Raw genomic sequence first — 19,796 nt, forward strand, 5'->3', positions numbered from 1 at the left:
ATGTGACTCGGTTGCCCATAAGATATCTTTTGTTTCCTGGTGAGTTTTCTCCTTCAAGTAATATAGCCATTCCAGGACTTTACCTAACTTAAAAAAATAAATATAGAACATTGGCTTGGGGAATAAAACCCAGATAAAATTATATTGCATAGAGAAAAAGAAAAAAGAACCTGTTTTGTCAGATTTTTGTAGTTTGGGAAATTTAGTAGCCCTGATTTTTCTATTTTTCATGATTTAGATTATTACACTGATTTGCTAGGACTGAGTGGGAATCAGTTGTTTTATAAATAAATATAATGTTACTGGGGTGGGGAATAAAATTAATGGGTTGCCAAAGAAGGAGGCAACGGGATAGGTCAGAACTGAATTCTTTGCAAAGTTTACACAAGTTATCTGAGTCGATTGTGAAAGTATTGGTCAATCTGAAGTACTGTAAATGAAAGATTTAAAAAAAAGGTAACTATTTACTTCCCCTCTGTTCCTCTTACTGCCCCCCTTTCTGAATAGGTTTAATTAAGTAGTCATTTGGTTTCAGTAAATGGGAGGTGGGGTGCATACAGAAAGTATTCTTTAACTGATTCTTTGAACAATCTGGGAACTTGAAAATAATCCAACTCAGAACATGCCTGTATTTTTAATGACAAATCAGAGTGGAGGTCACAACTTTAACAGTGAGTGGGAGGACACAGAGAATTCTGTTCATACCCTGGCAAGGAATGAAAGAAGACTTGTTGAGTTTTGTGGTTTGATTTTTGTTGGGTGGTTTGTTTTGTGTGTGTGTGTGTGTGTGTGTGTGTGTGTGTGTGTGTGTGTGTGTGTGTTTTCCCTAGTTTTGTTCCAGTTTCTAGTAGGTGGGACATTTAGTTAGTGGACTTTATTCAGGCAGCATATTTTCAACTTCTGTTTGAAACAGGATCTCACTTGGAGCACTCAAAAGAGAACATTACATGGTATCAGCAATATCTAGCTCCTAAATGTATCTTGCTTCCAGGTCCAAAAAATGAGATTTCCAGTAAAGATTGTTTTACCTTTATTATGGACTATCTGTGCTGCACAAGGTAAGGGACAGGATTTTGGTTCCTTCTAAGGAAACTAAGAAACATTTGTTAATATACTTTACAGAGAAGTACTGGGGGAGGGAGAGATCAAATTATAGATTATAATTACATTCTTGTTTATTTCTATAGTTCATGCACATAAGGATATTGTAAAATGTTGATTGTTTCAGTAGCACATTTAGATGTTTCTTTTCATTTTTTTAATTCCAGGTAAATATTATAAAATTATTTTTTGAAGTAGTCATTTTGAAGTACTAAGTTTCTTAAAGAATCCCCTTTCTTGATTCAATAAGTAAAATATTCCTTAAAAAATTTATTTTGCTGAGTTATTCCTTTACTCTTCTGGGAATATTTACATGAAATGTCAGAGACAAAATCCATACTATTATTACTGGATTGATAGCTTGCCTAGATAGTAACTATGCCGAGAGATCAATGTATTTTTTGTTTACAATGTCCTTGGTGTTTTGTTTTCTTTGCTTTTTTGAAAATAATTCTAATATATCATAATATATTACTTCTGTAAAAATAGCATCAATTCAAGTTGGTAGGAAATTCAGGCTATGAACTGATAACTTCATTCCATAATTATGTTCCTTTCAAGGAATTATTTTTAATATGAATTGCAGGAAAATCCTCTACTAAATGCAATATTCTGGTAAGAAAACACAATGAAACAGGCCTTTCTCAGTATAGTGAGAAAACTGATGAATGAGCTTCTGTTATCACACATATTTTAAATGAGCTCTAGTGTTTCACAGCAAATTGGTGGGTTTACCTTTGGGTACTTTACTTTGATGGTGCATATAAAATAACTAGGATTAATATTTGATGTATCTATTTCATCAAACTTCATCAAGCATCTTTTATTTGAGGAGGAAGTTATGATGTAGTATGAAGAGTTCTGAATTTGAAGTCAATAGAGATTTGGGTTCAAATCCTGCCACTAGCACTGACTAAATGTGTGACAGCGAACAATTCACATAATCACTTTGGGCTTCATACTGTTAGTACCTACCTTGCAAGGTTTTTGTGATGATCTAATAAGATATTATATGTAGAATGTTTTACAAACCTTAAAGCAGTATATATATGTTAACTATTATTTTCTTATGATCATGAGAAATCTGCTCTCTATATAATATCTTTATATGTATATATTTAAAGTTCAAAGATCCCAGGTTAAAAACTCTTAATTTAAAGGTTGAGTTGAATCCTTTAAAGGATTAAACAAACCAGCATGTATTTGTGTAGGGGTAGGGGAGGCATTGTTGGAAATCCTAGGCATAGGAAATAGAGGGAAAAAAGTGAATTAAGGCAGGAAAGCATTAGCCATGTTAAGAATGGGATGGGGGGGGGTGAAGTATGGGGTGGAGGAGGTGGTAACTTGATTTAGACTGGAAGACAGAGTATGTGGCAAGTAAGTAATAGGAATAAAGTTTAGACAGTGTGGTGCCAGATTTTGAAGGATCTTGAATGTAAGATTTAAGGAGTTTAAACATTATTCAATTATGTATTTATTTTATGTTTATATATTTATCTATAAGGTAGGTGGTAATGAAGACCTACACTCATACGTGGTAGGGATAGGGAATACAGAGTAAGGCAGAATAAATAGTACAAGTTAGTTGATTAGATATGAGGCATGAGAGAGAGGGCCTAGCATAGCTAAAGGTAGCAATAAGCTTTCAAAAATGGGAGAGTGGCTGACCACTACCACCAACAAAAACCAAACTAAACATAATTACAATGATACATCTTGGCTCTAGAGAAAAGTTGCAAATGCTTACCTCCCTCCTTTCTCTGCTAAGGACAAAGACTACAAAATATGGAATATTATATATATATATATATATATATATCATATATATATAATCCGCACACACCTATATACAACACTATATATGTATGTATGTATACATATATATTCTGTCAGTTATATTTGATATGTTAATTTTCCTAAATTCTATTTTTTTGTCTTTTAAAAATCTTTGTTGCAAGGGATGGTGTGTATATGGGGGAGGCATTATGATATGTATATTTGGAAATGAAAGTGTTATAAAAATAAAAGGTATTATCCTTCCCTGCTGTGCTTTCACATATTTGCAAAGATGGTCCGTGTGCCTGAAATATATTATATTCTTTCAAAGCCTGAATCTAGAACCAATAATTCCTCTACCATGAAGCCTCCCCTGGTCTCTTCAATTTCTCTTAAATCCCATTATCACGTGGAAATATCAGATTTTACGTTTTGCTTTATTTATTGATTTATCTGTCTTATCTCTCCTAGTAAAATATAATCTTGATAACAAGGACTATATTGTTATCCATATTTCTAGCACCTAACATACTGTCTTGAACAGAGTAGGACCTTGAGACACACACACACACACACACACACACACACACAGTATTGAACTATAGGGAACTCCTCCAAGTTGTTGATGATAAAATGTGGAATACCTATATAATGCAAAGGGCAGAGAACTGTGGCACATTGTTAGAAATTTTTTTAGGTATATCTAGTCCAAACTTTTGTGAACTTATCTGATAGGACTATGATGCATTCATTCCCTGTTTCTTCATCTTTTTTTTTTTTTAACAAGGATATCAGGTTAAAATTTTATAAACACCTTTGAAAAATGAAGATGTAGTACAGTGTATCTGTAGAACCTGAAATACTTAGATTGCTCAGGACTGAGAACAATCATATATGTAAAAATCTGAATAGTAGAGACAATTATTTTCTATTGCTTCCTGTTACATATGGTCATGATTTTAATCATGGTTCTCATCCATGCCCATTACACTTTTTATGTTGTGGGTTGTATTGCTACTTAAGTCAATTTTGTCATTCTCTTCTTAAGAAATTCCTTCCTATCAGCCCGGTTCTGCCTTTGACCCCTGTTCTGTACTCTCATTTTACCTTTGATTCCAGTCAAAAATATCTAGGTGACTGAGATGATCAGGCTTCTTGAGTCACATAGGTGAGCGTTCACTGTGATTTGTTACATTGAAAAACACATTTTTGAAGACTGTTTGCCCTCAAATCTAGGAAAACTATCAAGTCCTGGACATTCTGTTTTCCATGGTGAAAACTTTTGGCTTTTTTTCAGCCTCCTTGGCTGTCGGGCTAATGTCCAGGAAAAAATCTTCTCCTTTGCTCACCATCACCAGTCTAGATACTCTTCTCTTCTTTATGTTTATCTCCTATAAGTTCATTGATGGCTGAAGCAAATTATAAAATGGACAAAAATTGGTTTGGTTTCCCAACTCTGCTTTCAGTATCTTTCTCCTCCTTCTCTTAATATTCCATGGCTACCAGTATCCCCCATGTTGATGTTCCACTCACAGAAGCAGTGTGATATAATGGAAAGAGTATAAAATAAGGAGGGAGTCAGAAAGATATGATGGAATGAGTTTGAACTTGGATCTTAAGAATCTGAGTTAGAATAATGGTTCTGCTATTTAGTATCTTTGTAACTTTGGGTAAGTCTCTTTGCTTCTATGAGGACTCGCTTTCCTTATCTGTAAAAATAAGATGGTTGAATTAGATGTGGTATTGAATTGCACAAGAATCCTCTAAGTTGATGATAAAATGTGCAATAACTATTGATTTTAAAGAACAGAGTTCTGTGGCACATTGTTAGAAATTTTGAGGGGCATATCTGAAATTAGATAAGATCTTTTCTACCTCTAAATCTGTATTGTATGAACTAAGTTTGGGTTCTGGCTCTGCCACTTACTAGCTGTGTGGCCAAGTGATCTCTGTAATTTTCTGACATATCAGAAATGAAACTGACTCACTTTAAAATGATTTCTATTTTGTAGCACCCAATGGCTACTAGAAAAGCAAAAAATATAGTTCATATTATTTGGTCTGACACCAAAAATCAAATTTTCTTTTCCTATGGAAAGAATTGTTGCTTTAGCATCCATCACATGTAACCTTTATTAGATCAGTTGAAGGGATATAATCATGGAAAGAGTAATGTATAGGTGTCAGAAAATCTGGGGTTCAATCCTATCTTTGACAATATTATGGTTCCTTGGGCATATCCCATAACCATTCTAGGCCTCAGTTTATTCATCTGTAAAATGGGAAGGTTGTACTAGGTGATGTCTAAAGTCCCTTTGAGCTCTAAAGTCATATGCTGTGGATCTCACTTTACATCTCTAAATTTCAATTTCTTCATCTGTAAAATGGGGATAGTAAAGTTTTACTATAAAACTCTTAAGGTTCAATGCAATTGAACAAACATTTTAAAGCACTTACAACATGTAAAATAATAGTAGACACTGGAGTTTACATTTGACTGGGAAGATAAATACAAAATACAGGCAATCCTCAACATTTATGCTATTTTATTAGTAACTTCATTTTCACTTTTCATTGGCAACTGTACATTCAAGACTATCTGCAGTAGAGGGAAAAAATGAGTGGCATAATGTGCACATTTGTGGATCAGCTGGTATCCTAGGCACATCACTAGTCTTGTTCACCATACTCTTTTCAAGAGTTCCCTATACATTTGTTGCATATTTTCATTGTTTGCCTTTGAAACTCAAACTTTATGTTGCAGTTATGCCAATGCATAGTGTAAGTCCTTTGGGCTCTAAGACCAAGCATTCAGTCAGTGATTCATGTTAGTCAAAAAATAAAGGTGTTAGATAAACCTCATGCCACAACGTCTGCAGCCATAGTCTCCTCAGATTTGGTGTTAACAAATCAATGATTCATTAAATCTGCAAAAAGGAGGAAAGTATTTATGGTACTGTAGGTTTCATGTGTATTGAAAAGTGAATATTCTTTGAAGTCAATTTTTTTTTTTAAATTGAGATGTCAGCACAAAAGATCACAGTATTCTATGGAATTGCTAACCAGAAAAATGTTTTACATGTTAACAATTTTATTTTGTGTGCTGCATTTTATGGGTTATTTCATAGTAACTGTGTTAGGAACAGTGCATATTATTAGAACTGATGATTTGTTATAAAGAACATTTTTTCAACAATGAATGTATTTTCAGCATATTCAGTGTATTTTCAGCAATCTCTAGCTAAAGATGACTGCTTTTGGTGGTTTAGGGAACGTAAATTCCTATTTCCTATAGTTTCAAAATATCAATATTTGTGTTTTTGACTTTCATGTAGTTTTCTAGGAATGTTACCTTCTCCTCCCTCAAAATTTGAGGATTGACTATAATTTAAGGAGGAAGAATATACTATCACATAGTGGTTTAAGAAAACCTCCTAAGAAGTGATACCTGAGCTAAGCTTTCAAGTAAATTTAAGGAACAGTGGAAAAGTAATCTCTTTATATCTCCCTAGTTGAGTCACTATCCCACTCACCACTGTGACTTTTCCAAACCTTTGAATTCCCCCCCAGTCCTCCTGTGGTGCTTCTTCCTCCCCTTACCTTCTCAACTGAGAACTTTGTCAGACATTTCACCAAGAGCTATTATTCTCCCATCTTTTTCATCTCATACCACCCAGATGTCTTCTGTCACTTTCTCCTGTTTCACCCCTGTCTCAAGTAATAAGGTGGTCATTCTTGTCAAGGTAATTTCCTCTCCCATCTTCTCCAACAGATTGCCCCCTCCATCATCCCCACCTTGTCACTAATTTTCAGTCGCTCCATGTCTACTGGCTTCTTCTCAACTGCCCATAAATAAATATGTTCTTATTTCGTGCTTCCTCAAAAAAACCCCTTCTTGATCCATCTACCTCTAAGAAATAATATCCCATATCTCTCCTCCTTTTTGTACAATAATATTTATAAAATGCTTTAACACAGTACCTGGCACATAGGAAGTACTTAGTATATGTTTGGTCCCTTCTTCTCCCTTCTGTAAACTCCTTAAGAAGACTCCTTATAAAAGGTGCTCTTTCCTCTAATTCTCTTCTTAGGCTCTCTATAATCAGGCTTCCAACTTCATTATTTGACGGAAGCTATTTTCCCCAAAATTTTAATGATCTTTTAATTGGCAAATACTCATTCTTCTTGACTTCTCTGCATCTTCTGACACTGTCAATCACCCTCTTCTGAGTGTAAAGTGCAGAGATTCAAATTGAAAGAGAGTTTGATTGCTTTAGTTAGAGCCAGGGTTCCAGGGGCTATAAAGAAATAGTAGGGGGAGTAGAAGCAGGACCTCCAAGAGGCTCTGGCTTCCATCTTCCCCAATCAATGTAAAAAGGGGACTCTGAACAAACTTTGGAGGTGCAGGACCCACAAAATGACACAGAGAAGCTAACCTCCTGCTGAGGAAAGCCCAGCCAGCAAAGCGTTCTGGGAGACAAGCCCAGGCCCACATGAGCCAGAGGTTTTAGCCCCAGGGTGGGTCTGATCAGCTGCTGGCCAGAGGGACTCCAGATCAGCAGCAGCTGTGGCTGTTTCCAGAATTATCAACACATAGATGTGAAGGACAAAGTGAGAGGCCAGTGCAGTCTGGACTTTGGGACCCACTAAGTCGGGAGTGCATTGGCTTTTGCCTCCAGAGCGAGGAGCTGCTGAGATGCTTGGCACAGCCAGCCAGAACCACGTGGCAGCTTCAGCTCCTGGCCTGCAGAGTGTAGGGGTTCCAAGCAACCAGTCTGAGGGGTAATTGCTCTTGCTTTAACCTGCTTGGATGTGGATTGCCGTCTAGGGTAGAGATCCTGGGGTGTGTGTCCAGCTTGCCAGAGCATGTGGAGACCTCAGAGAGGGCACCCATTTAATACCTGCAGCAGCTGAGAAAACCCCAGCATTTGGGATTAAAGCTCCCCTGCCTGGTGTCAGAGTCCTACTGTGGCAAAAAAGCCCAAGGGTCAAGTGACTGAAGGGCGACATGGCCAGGCAAAGGAAACAAAGCAGACAGAAGATTCCAACATTTTGGGACAAAAAGGAGCAAAGCATGGAACAAGAGGAAGACAGTGAAGTCAGAACTTCTGCACCAAAAGCTTCCAAGGAAAATACGAGCTGGTTACAGGCCTTAGAGGACCTTAAGAAGCAGATAAAAGAAATGAAGGAAAAATTGGGAAGAGAAATGAGAACGATGCAAGAAAATTATGAAATGAGAGTCAACAGCCTGACTGAGGAAAATCACACCTTAAAAAATAGACTAACTCAACTGGCAAAAGAGGCTCAAAAAGCCAATGAGGAGAAGAATGCCTTAAAAAGTAGAATTTTCCAGATGGAAAAAGAATCTCAAAAGCTCACTGAGGAGAATCATTCCTTCAGAATTAGATTGGAGCAAATGGAAGCTAATAACTGTATGAGAAATCAAGATTCTGTTAAGCAGATCCAAACAAATGAAAGAATAAAAGGCAATATGAAATATATCATGGGGAAAACCACTGAAAATAGATCCAGGAGAGATAATTTAAAAATTATTGGACTACCTGAAAGCCATGATCAAAGTAAGAACCTAGAAATCATCCTCCAGGAAGTTCTCAAAGAAAACTGCCCTGATGTTTTAGAACCAGAGGGCAAAATAGAGGTCTACAGAATTATAGCCAGGTTCTGGAATTCCCAAATTAAGGAGAGAATATTACAAGCAGCCAGGAAGAAACAATTTGAATATTGTGGAAACACAATCAGGATAACTCAGGATCTGGCAGCTTCTACACTGAGGGATCAAAGGGCTTGGAATATGATATTCTGGAGGCCAAAGGAGCTGGGATTAAAACCAAGAATCACCTACCCAGCAAACCTGAATATCATGTTTCAGGGGAAAATATGGTCATTCAGTGGAATAGAGGAATTTCAATCATTCTTGCTAAAAAAACCAGAGTTGAATAGAAAATTTGACATTCAGATACGAGAAGCATGAGAAGGTAAACAGGGAAAAGAAATCATAAGGAACTTATCAAACTTGAACTATTAACATTCCCACATGGAAAAATAATAATTGTAACTGATGAAATTTTTCTCAGTTTGAAAATAATTGAAGGGAATAGAAATATATATATATATGTATATATGTCTATGTATGAGGGTATATGGGCATATGAATACATATGTGAATATGTGTATATATGTTTACAAGTATACATAGGTAGAGGGCACAGGACCAATTTAACAGGAAGGGATGATACTTAAAAAGTGAAATTAAGAGGTGAAAGGGGAATATAATGAGAGAAGATGGGGAGAGACAGAATGGGGTAAACTATTTCATATAGAAGAGGCAAGGGAAAATGGTTACAATGGAGGGGAAGAACAAGAAGGCAAAAGGGAATGGGTCAACCTTATTCTCATTGAATTTGGCTTGGGGAGGGAATGAAATACACACTAAGTAGGGTATCTCACCCTACAGGAGAGTAGGGGGGAAGGGGATGAGAGGGGTGATGATGAAAGGGAGGGCAGCTTTGGGGGGAGAGAAGTTGGAAGCACTCACTTTTGAAAATGGATGGGATCAAAGTAGAGAATAGAACAAGTGGGAGGTTGGATAGGAGGGAGGGAAATATAGTCAGTCTTTTACAATATATCTACTATGTTATTGTTTTGAATTAGCTACACATGTACAACCTATACTGAACTGCTTATCTTCCCAGTAAGGGTGTGTGACAAGGTGTAATGTAATGCCAAGGAAAGGCAACTTCCCAGGTTCAAAATACCAGCATAGGTGCTCTCTATTTTATTCAGTAACAAACCCAGAACAGAGAAGATCAAAACATGACATCATTCAAAATACAGCATTTACTAAGTGTGATTAAATAATCTCCAAGGCCTACCCCACCCCAGGACTTTCCAATCATTCAATCAATTACAAAGTCTCTGTTCCAAATACTTCTCCACCCCTAGGCTATACCTTAATTAAGTCCACCACAAAGCCCCTCTTCTCAAATGGAGATTAGTTTCCAAACATAAGTAAAATACATTCATTTGCTCAACCATAGAACACAAAAAGGTCAAAAGTTCCCCACCCCTGGATCACAATTGAATCTACCCCAGAGTTACATCAAGTTTAAACACAGCACTTAATACCCAAATGGAGGTCTTTTCTTCATCTTGACACGAGGCAAGTTCTCAGCAATCTTAGTTCCTGGAGAGACATGGCTTAGCAAGGCCATAAGATACATTGCCAGTCCCTTCATGAATTTATCCTCTGTCTGTAGAACAGCCCTAGAACCCCTGAACACATTAGCAAAGCCCTCTCCCAGGATTTCTGTAAACATACAACAAGAAAATCCTTCTTCAGGGCTTCTGAACCAACAGAAAGGCTCCCAGACCCCTGCAACAACAGTACTGTCCCTCACCAGTGGACAGTATTCATTCTGTCTGCAGGACAGTCTCCAGACCCCTGCAACAACAGTACTGTCCCTCACCAGTGGACAGTATTCACTCTCTGTCTGCAGGACAGTCTCAGGCCTTCTTAACCAAATGCCAGGTTCCAGGACTTCTTCAACAGGACAGTCTTTCACCAGTGGACAAATCTGGCAAAATAACATCAAAACAGACAGACAAAGTACCAGCAAAACAGCCATGTCTCCTCAGTCCTTGGCAGCTCAGGGGGCAGGTCTCAAAAGTCCAGGGCAATTCAAAGCGGCCACCAGCAATCCTCTTAGTCTCTCTCTCTCTCCACGAGGTGCTGCTTCCAAAAAAAGATCTTCCGCCTCTCTCCAGTGTCTCTCCAAATCAACGTCACCAGCTCCTCCCACTTCAGGACTTTCTTTTCACATCAACAAGCCCATCCCACAGGTGGGACTAACAAACTCTGGGTTTTAATACAATCAATTTGAAAACCAAGCCAATACAGGGGAATCTTTAATTGCCATTACTATCACACAAGGGAGGAAGGGAATGAATCTGGAATTCAAAGTTTTAAAATCAAATGTTTAAATATATATATATGTGTGTGTGTGTGTGTATGTGTATATATATATACATACATATATATATATACACTATTATTAATACTATTTTACATGTAATTGGGAAATAAGATATATAGGCAGTGGGCCACAGAGATCCACCATGCCCTACTGGAAAAGTCAAAAGGGGTATGGGAGAAAGCAGATTAGAGGAGGGGATATCCTGTGGGATTGCTATTTTGGGGTGGTAGGTAGGGGAAAAACGGGGAGAAAATTTGTAACTCAAAATCTGGCAGAAATGAATGATGTAAATCAGAAGTTAATAAAGCATTTGAAAAATGGAAAAAAATTTTAAAAAATAGAAAATTAAAAAAAGAAATTGTAGGACTACAGATGATATGTGGAGGTGTCAGACTGAGGTAATGAGATAAGAGTATAATAATAAGGATGACAGTATAAGCATCAGGAGAAGGGGCAAATAATTTTTCTTCAGCAAACACCTTCCTTGTAATACAGAGATGAAGAACTCAGAAGATGGACATTTGCCTGCCAGTACTTAATGTGGGAATCATTTGATGAGAGTGCTCACCCTCCAGAGGGCTTATGATGAGTGAACACCAAAGTTAGAGGTAGAGAAGTGTCAGAGCCACTTACTCCAAATCCTGGAGAGTGAGGAGGAAGCAGGGAGAGAGAGAAGTTAGAGGGGCTCTAATAGACAGCTTAATCTTTGGGTCCTCTCCAGCCTTGTGGCCTCAAACTAAAGGATTGGGGCCTGAATAAAACTCAGAAAACACCTTGGTGCTAGAGTAAATGTTCAGCTCTTAACCTCATAGTATCTTTGGTGCCTCAAGGCCAGGGATCTAATTAGGGTGTTTCTGAAGCCCCTTGTGAGCAGACCTTCTACTGTTGAACTCTGGAGGGCCAGGACTTGTAGAGAACATGAGCACCCTTTGGAATAGCTTTTTAGTGGTGGTGGTGGTGATGGTAATAGTAGCAGTAGCAGTAGTAATAGTAGTAGTAGTAGTAGTAAATTATATATCACCGAAGGTTTGCAAAAGGCTTTATGAATATCATCTCATTTTATCCTTTCAACTCTGTAAAGGGCTAGATGAGTATAAGCTATTATCCTTTTTAGGGCTATTTCTCATGCTCTCAAATACTTGACTTTCTTCACCCTACTACAATTGCAATGACTTCATTCTTATTCCTATTATAGAACTTTTTTTTTTGCTTTTTTTGGAGGGCAATTGGGGTTAAGTGACTTGCCCAAAGTCACACAACTAGTAAGTATGTCAAGTGTCTGAGGCTGGATTTCAACTCAGGTCCTCCTGACTCTAGGGCTGGTGTGCTATTCACTGTACCATCTAGCTGCCCCTCTATTTTAGAACTTTGAGGTTTTTATTGCTGGGAATTATAAACTAATTCATAGTAGACTGTAATGGTAATGAAACTCGTGATAAATTGTAACATTGTCAATGCTGTACCTTGATTTTTTTGTGAATGTTTTGCTCTTATTTGTTATTGAATAAATAGTGTTCACTATAATGTGTAATCAGAACCTTGAAAACTGTTCACAACAGCAGTCCTCTGGAAAGCTTCTTGTGCATGACTTTACATTTCAATCATTCAATCATCATTAAGGAGACTTACCTCCTTAAGGGACACAAAATTACATTTACTACTCAACAGAAAGTAACACAGTTCAGTAGACAGGGCTTCCAGCTGTCTGACCATTACAGTTACCAGAGAGGGAAGCACCAACATCTGGGTTTTCAAAACAGGGGAGGTGGGGGCTCAATGGCTGTCCAGAGTTTCCTCTGGCCAAATCACACAACTCTTCCCAAAGTGAGTCCCAAAGCAAAACCTCACATCAGGGTCAGTCACTACTCAGTCTTTTCTGGAAAAAGGTCTTTTCATCTTGACTCAGGGCAGGCTTTCAGCTTTCATGGTTTCCCTTCCATGGTCCCATCTCCTACCCGAATTCACCAAACTGTCAACTGGGTTCAAAGGCAGGCCGCTCTCAGCTCCTTGTCCAGCTTTCCATGCAGTTCCTGTTCCACACTGAAGCTCACAGTGTCCAGTCCACCTTAAATCCTTCACAGTCTCTATTCCTGGGAAGTCAAGGCTTAACAAAGCCACAAACCAAGTGCCAACACCACAGTCATGCCTCCTTTGGCAGCTCTGGCTGGCCTTCAGAAGTCCTCAGCAGCTCCAGCTGGCCCTCAGGAAATCCTCAGCAACCTCAGCAGCTTGGCTGGCCCTCAGAAGAAGCTCCGCCACCACAAGTTCCAGGAAATTCTGACTTTCCCAGCTGGGGTTTTTCCTTATATACAGTATTGCTCCTCCCTGTTCAGTTCCTTCCTGTTACTTCAGCAACAGGGGTTCATACCTTCTGTTTCTTTAGCAGAGGCTTAATTTGAAGCTAGGTGCTAAGTACTTCTTAGCTTAGCAATACAAAGGGATCTTCAAATTTCATCACCATCACATAGCCCAGGACCTTATATATAGTAGGTGTTTGATAAATCATTGATTGATTAGTAATAAAGTATTAATGGCTTAATATCTTACTCCAAAGGTATTGGCATCAATCAAAGGAATGAATCTGTAATATTAAGAACTTATTAAACTAATACAGGAAGTTTTCAGAGACAGGGAATGGTATACCCCTATATTATAGAAAATATGTAGGTACACACCTGTTCAACCTACTCTCACCTTAAATTCATTTTACACATCTCTGAAAGCTGTAGGAAGAAAAGTAAAAGTCTGCAAAATGTTGTGGGGGGGGGTGAAAGGAAAGTGAGAGAAGAGAGATCAAGAGTAAAGAAATAATATTTATTCCTTTTAAGAAATGAGCTTTATCCACCAGGCTATCTGTGTTGTTGATGAATTGTTTTACTTGTATCTGACTCTTCATGACCCTTTTGGTGTTTTCTTGGCAAAGATACTGAAATGGTCTACCATTTCTTTCCCTAGCTTATTTTACAGGTTAGGAACTGAAGCAAGACAGAGTTATATGACTTTCCCAGGATCATTCACCTAGTAACTGTCTGGGGCTGGATTTGAACCCAGGTCCTCCTGACTTCAAGACCAACTCTTTATCAACTATGCCACCGAGCTGCCTAAGACTACTTTTGTCAGTAGGCATTTAAAAATATCATCAGGGGCAAAAAGAAGTTTATTTTAAAAAGCACTGAAATAAATGATTATACTATGAAATAGCTATTTTAAAGGTGGAATTTGCTTTGGAATGCTTTTTTTTTCTGTTTTTTGTTAGCAAAGCAAAAAAAAATTAAACTGAAGTCAACCTTAAAAAACAAAGAAACAACAACAGAAAAAAACTGAGTTCAGATCTGAACTCTGATACTTACCAACCAACTTTGTGACCCTGGAAAAGTCACTTAACCCCTGTTTTCCTCAGTCTGGTGACAGAAATGGCAAACCGTTCCAATATCTCTGCCAAGAAAACCCCAAATGGTGTTACAAACAATTGGAAATAACCAAAAAACTACTTAACAACAACAATAGTTTGGTAAATTTTATTTTTTAAAAATTATTCTTTAGTAGTGTGTCATTTTTTTGTGTGGAAAAAGGCTAAAAATATGAATTGGCTGAATTCAGTAAATTATTTTTAATTGTAGTTAAATAAGATTTTATATGTGGAAATGACCTAAATTTAATTTATGACCAGTCAATCAATGAGCATTTATTAAATGCCAACATAAATAAGTTTTCAAAATATCAAGTGACATGATTTTAATAAGAACTTTTGTTTAGTTATTTTTTGTATTGTTTTTACAATTAATAGGTATGAAATTAGATTCTGAATCCTTTGATAGAAAAAAGGTAATTATAAACTCTTATCAAATGCATTAAATGTGTGCATTACACATATGTGTTATTACATTCAATGTCTATATTTTTAAAATATACTATTAACGTATGTTTTTGAATGACAAATTAAAATCTAAACTGAAGAGGGTTAAAAGTCTGAACTTGAATAACCAGTTAAGAATTAGACATTAACATTATATTCATGTTAGGCAGTATATAATTCTAATAGGAATTCATAATGGGTTTATAAATGATTCATTTATGTGGCACATTCCAAAAAGCCTGTTTGGGGGGGACTAGTTAGCTTTGGGATTTAATTCTTGAAGGTTAATCTGAATCCTATTTTCAATCATCCCTAGTTTCTGTTACTTTCTGTTCTTTTTCTCACTACATAGAACTCAACCATTTTCAAAGTTTAGGGTAATTATGCTGCTTTAAAAAATGTAACTCATGATGATCTTAATTTCTTAAAAACCCAAATGCTTCTATTTTATAAAAAAAATTGGCAAAACAATCGCCTCGAGTTCTTTTGAAAATAGAAAATAATTCAAAAGTACAAAGGATTGTAGATTGCTATAAATGCTTGTTGACAGATTAAATTTTGTCTACATATACAAAATTTTTAAAAGGTTGTATTTAATTTAAAAGGGTTTTTTTTCATTTGTGTTGGCAAGGAATTAGAAACTGAATGGATGCTCATCATTTGGGGAATGATTAAACCAAATATGATATATGAATGTGATGTAATACTTTTGTTCTATGAGGGTGTCATTTGAGTGGAGCTTTTGAGGAAGAGAGGATTCTAAAAGGTGGAATTAAGGTTGGAATGAAATACAGTCATAAGAAATGGTGGGGGTGGCTAGGTGGTGCAGTGAATAGGGCACCAGCCCTGGAGTCAGAAGGACCTGAGTTCAAATGTGGCCTCAGATGCTTAACACAAAAATTAGCCATGTGACCTTGGGCAAGTCACTTAACCCCAATTGCCCTACCTTCCCTCCTCCAAAAAGCAAATAATAATAATAATAATAAAACAAATGGGCAGATCTTTGTTTAAAAAAAAGAAATGGTATACATGTATTTTATACATATATATGTATGTGTATATGCATATGCATATAGCTTGTATATCTTTTTATTACTCCTTTTGTCTCCTTAAGTTGTCATTCCATTTATTTCCTCTATTTCATTCCTACTTTCCTAGAAAGTCTATTCTTAATTGCTTTTACTTCCTTATTTTCCATTTTCTCCTTAAGCCTTGCAATCTGACTTCAAACCCTATCATTGTACTGAAATTACTCTTTCAATGTTTGATAGTGATCTTCATCCTCAAGCTGTCAGTCTATATATTTCCTCTTAAATGATAAATCCCCTGGCCTTTTCTGCATTTTCATCCCCCCTGATCTTTATTTACCATTTGATACTGCTGGCCAATCCTTCCTTCTCCCCTCACTTGGCTTCTGAAATGATGCTCTCTCTTGTTTATGCTCTTCTCCCATCCCTTCCACTTATACAGAGACACTTTTCCTCAGGATCTCATTGTCCCTTTCTCCTGGACATCTCTTCTTTACAGAGCACTAGCACAATACACTGTATAATACAAAATAGAACTCATCACCTTCTTCAAAAACCTTTTTATTTTTTCTCAACTTCCCTACTTTTGTTGGTGGCACAACCGAAAACTCAGAAACATCTATGACTAATTTCATTCATCCTTCACCTCCAGTCAATTGCCAAGTTTTGTTTATTAGACCTCCACAATATTTCTTTCATCTTTTCTCATCTCTCCATTCAAACTGTAACCTGAGTTGTGTCTCTCATCACTTCTACCATAGACAACTCTAATAGCCTCTTACCTGATCTCCCTTATCTAGTCTCTCCTCCTTTAACCCACCCTTTGTACAACTACCAAAATAATTTTCCCAATACATAAGATGGACCAAATCACTCCCCTACTCAGAAACTTTCAGTGACTTTCTGTTGCCTCTTAGATAAGTATAATTTTCAATTCAATTTAATAAGCAGCTATTAAATGCCTACTATGTTCTAGGTACTGTGCTAAGCTCTGGGGCTACATATAAGGAAAAGAAAGACAGTCCCTGCATCCCTCAAGGACAATCTAATGGGGGAAGACAGTATACAAAAGGAAACAAAAGTGGTGGGGAGGAGGAAGGAGATGTGGGGAGTCAAAACCAGGCAAAATAGCTGATGGAAAATGGAGAGTCACCTGAAAGGTTCAGTAGCTCCATATCACCTTCAGGATCAAATACAAACTCCCCTGTTTAGCATTCAGAGCTCTTCATAACCAGCCTCCTCTTGTCTTAATCTACCTCTCCAGTCTTCCTATATTTTATTAACCCCTCTTCAATCCAGTGACATTGGTTTCATTGCCGTTCCATAAGCAAGATACTCCACCTTTCAGCTCTGGGTATTTTCTCTGGTTGTCCTCCATGTTTAGAATGCTTTCCCTTCTCATCTCTACCTATTGATTTCCAAGGCATCTGTTAAGTTCTATCTAAAATCCTGCCTCTTACAAGAAGCCTTTTTCTCACCCTCTAAATTCTAAGCCTTCTTACTTTTAATTACATTGTATTTATTTTGCATATAGCTTCTTTGTACATATTTGTTTGCTTGTTGTCACTCCCATTAAACTACAAGCAACTCTTATTTTATCCCCAGCTCTTAGCACAGTGCCTTGAACATAGTAGGTGCTCAATAAATGTTTGTTGACTGATTACTGTAGCCCATTGTTTAATGTAATATAAAGCTGTCTGGTCCCTTCACATTGTTTGCTGGTGCAATTCCTCTCAGGGAGGGCTTGGAGGATCAAGGGGTAGCATTGTTGAAAGGGTTTTTTTTTTTTTTAAAGCAATCAGGGTTAAGTAACTTGCTCAAGGTTACAGGGCCAGTTATTTCTGGGTGTGGTGCTGAGTATCTGAGCCCAGATTTGATCCAGGTCATCCCGACACTGGAGCTGGTGCTCTTACTCACTGAGCCACCTGGCCTCCCCTAAGCAATTGGGGTAAAGTAACTTGCTCAAGGTTACACAGCCAGGTGTTTCTGGGTGGGAGCTAAGTGTCTGAGCCCGTGCAACACTGGAGCGGTGCTCTTACTCTCTATGCTACTTGGCCGCCCCTAGGGGTTTTTTTTTTGGACAAGAGGTAGTTGAAAGTTTCTACCCAGCCTCTACAGGAAAAGGGTTCATGCTCTCAGAGGCCTTACATGTGGCAAAGATTTTGTATCACCTTACCTGTCACCATAAAGATCCTAATTAGAGGGAGGTCCTGGTTGGTAGGCCAGGGAACACTATGTGGTTAGTGATACAGGATAATGCTTCCTGACCAGTGAGGAGAATTTGAAGACTATTTAATTAGTTCCATCATCTTTGCTATGGCCCTGATGTTCAGAGACCCACTATGATCATCATTTATGAAATCAACTTGCTGGTTTACACCTGGCATTTGGCCCTTCCTAGGACTCATTAAGATTTGGTCACTCTCTCAGGGAAGAAAATTTGTGTTAGTTTTCTTGCATACAGTTAACAAAAGAAAAAGACCTAAATTTGTGATATTTTTAGCATTCTTGCATAAAGTTTCTTGCAGCTGAAATGTTGGTGTCTGGTTTTGGAAATCATCTAATTTATTTTTTTCCCCAAGAAAACAGATTATTATGAGGCAGTTGAGAATGGCAAGTAGGAAAAATATGTATTTCAAAATAGTGTATGAATGATAACTTTCCAGTTTAAAAAAAACCTAAATTTTTATGTTATAAGTAAAGAGAAAAAATCAGAAACAAAATAGATAATCAACTTTGTTGGATTTACTTTGAACCTTGTGATTTTTTTCTGATAGAACATGGGTACCCTCTAGTGGACTGTTCAAGTTTTGCCTAAATCTGAAATAGTGAAGAATTTCTTGGTAATACTCATGCCACAGCATTGAGTACATATCATTTCACAAGTACTTTGGCGTGATCCAGTTTCAAAAATAGTAGAAACTACAAAATGACTGTGCGTCATAAGGCATCCAAGAAATGTCTTCACTATAGCAAGAAACAGATTTTTTTTGGAAAGCTCACTGTCACTGTTGGAAACCTTCTGTTGATTGCTGGTCACTTTCCAACATTGGCTTTAATTTAAAATTTAAAAGTATATTTTTCTTTTCAGAGTTCAAAACAAAATTGTACCTTCTCACATTCCCACCAAAATATCAAAATACATTAAAGCCATCAATTTGGTCTACTTGTTCTTTTCCTGTTCAGGGCATTCCACTTCCTGGGTGCTTTTACAAAGGTTCTTCTCCATTGGGGAACACTTTCTTTCTTCTCTTGGAATCTCTACCTCCTTCCAAGGTTCAGAGTCAAGTGTCACTATCTACAAATGGTCTTTCCTGAACCTAGGGTGGTCAGTGCCACTCTACTACCTTTACTTGAGATAACTTTGTATTTATTTTACATTTACTTATTTGTATAGAATGTGAGCTCCCCAATGGCAGGGTTTGCATTATTTCTGTATTTGTATCTTCAAAATTTAACATAATATCTGGCATATAGGGATTTAATTAATGCTTGCTGAATTTAATTAAATTCATGAACAACAAATTCAGCATTTAAGAAAATGAAAGAGAGCATGGCACAGTTAGTTGGCTGTGGAGTAAGGAGCTTTTTACTCAAGGTGCCTCAGATACATGTAGTAGTTTGTGACCCTAGGCAAGTCACTTCTTAGTGTTTCAGACAACTGTCTAAGGCTCTAAGCTACAGCGGACTTGTTTATCTGAATCAGTGGATGGAGTTTCCAAATCAGGTGCTCCCTACCCTGAAGAAATCACAGGTCTGGACAAAAACATAAATTGAGGAATCATTACCAGAAATACATGTAAGACAATATGAATTGTCAAAAATTTCAGTCCCTCTGTCTTTTTCTCAATGTTCGTGCTTTAAGATATTTCTTGAATTTATATCTTCTCTGTTTCTGTCTGTACTGTCCTAATATTAGAAAGGAAGCAAGTTGTAATAGGAGTAGTGATGGATTTGGAAAGAACAAAGGAAAGGAAAAAGAAAGGAGAAGGCTAGGAAGGAAGGAAGGAAGGAAGGAAGGAAGGAAGGAAGGAAGGAAGG

The 19,796-nt window shown here is 37.3% G+C and overlaps 1 protein-coding gene across 1 annotated transcript in view; it reads left to right on the top strand.

The window, feature by feature from the left end:
- Positions 1-704: 704 nt before the first annotated feature.
- The window catches only part of LOC138151035 (complement factor H-like), a 112,228-nt gene continuing 93,136 nt past the window's right edge, over positions 705-19,796 (top strand). Inside the window, exon 1 of the mRNA XM_069074470.1 lies at positions 705-1,058. Coding sequence (XP_068930571.1) covers positions 1,001-1,058 — 58 coding nt within the window. The 5' untranslated portion in view covers positions 705-1,000. The remainder of the gene's footprint in view (positions 1,059-19,796) is intronic.

This window comes from Petaurus breviceps, unplaced genomic scaffold (assembly GCF_028583685.1).
Source record: "Petaurus breviceps papuanus isolate PSGF00001 unplaced genomic scaffold, PetGlider_PUasm1.0 90895, whole genome shotgun sequence".
Lineage (NCBI taxonomy): Eukaryota > Metazoa > Chordata > Mammalia > Diprotodontia > Petauridae > Petaurus > Petaurus breviceps.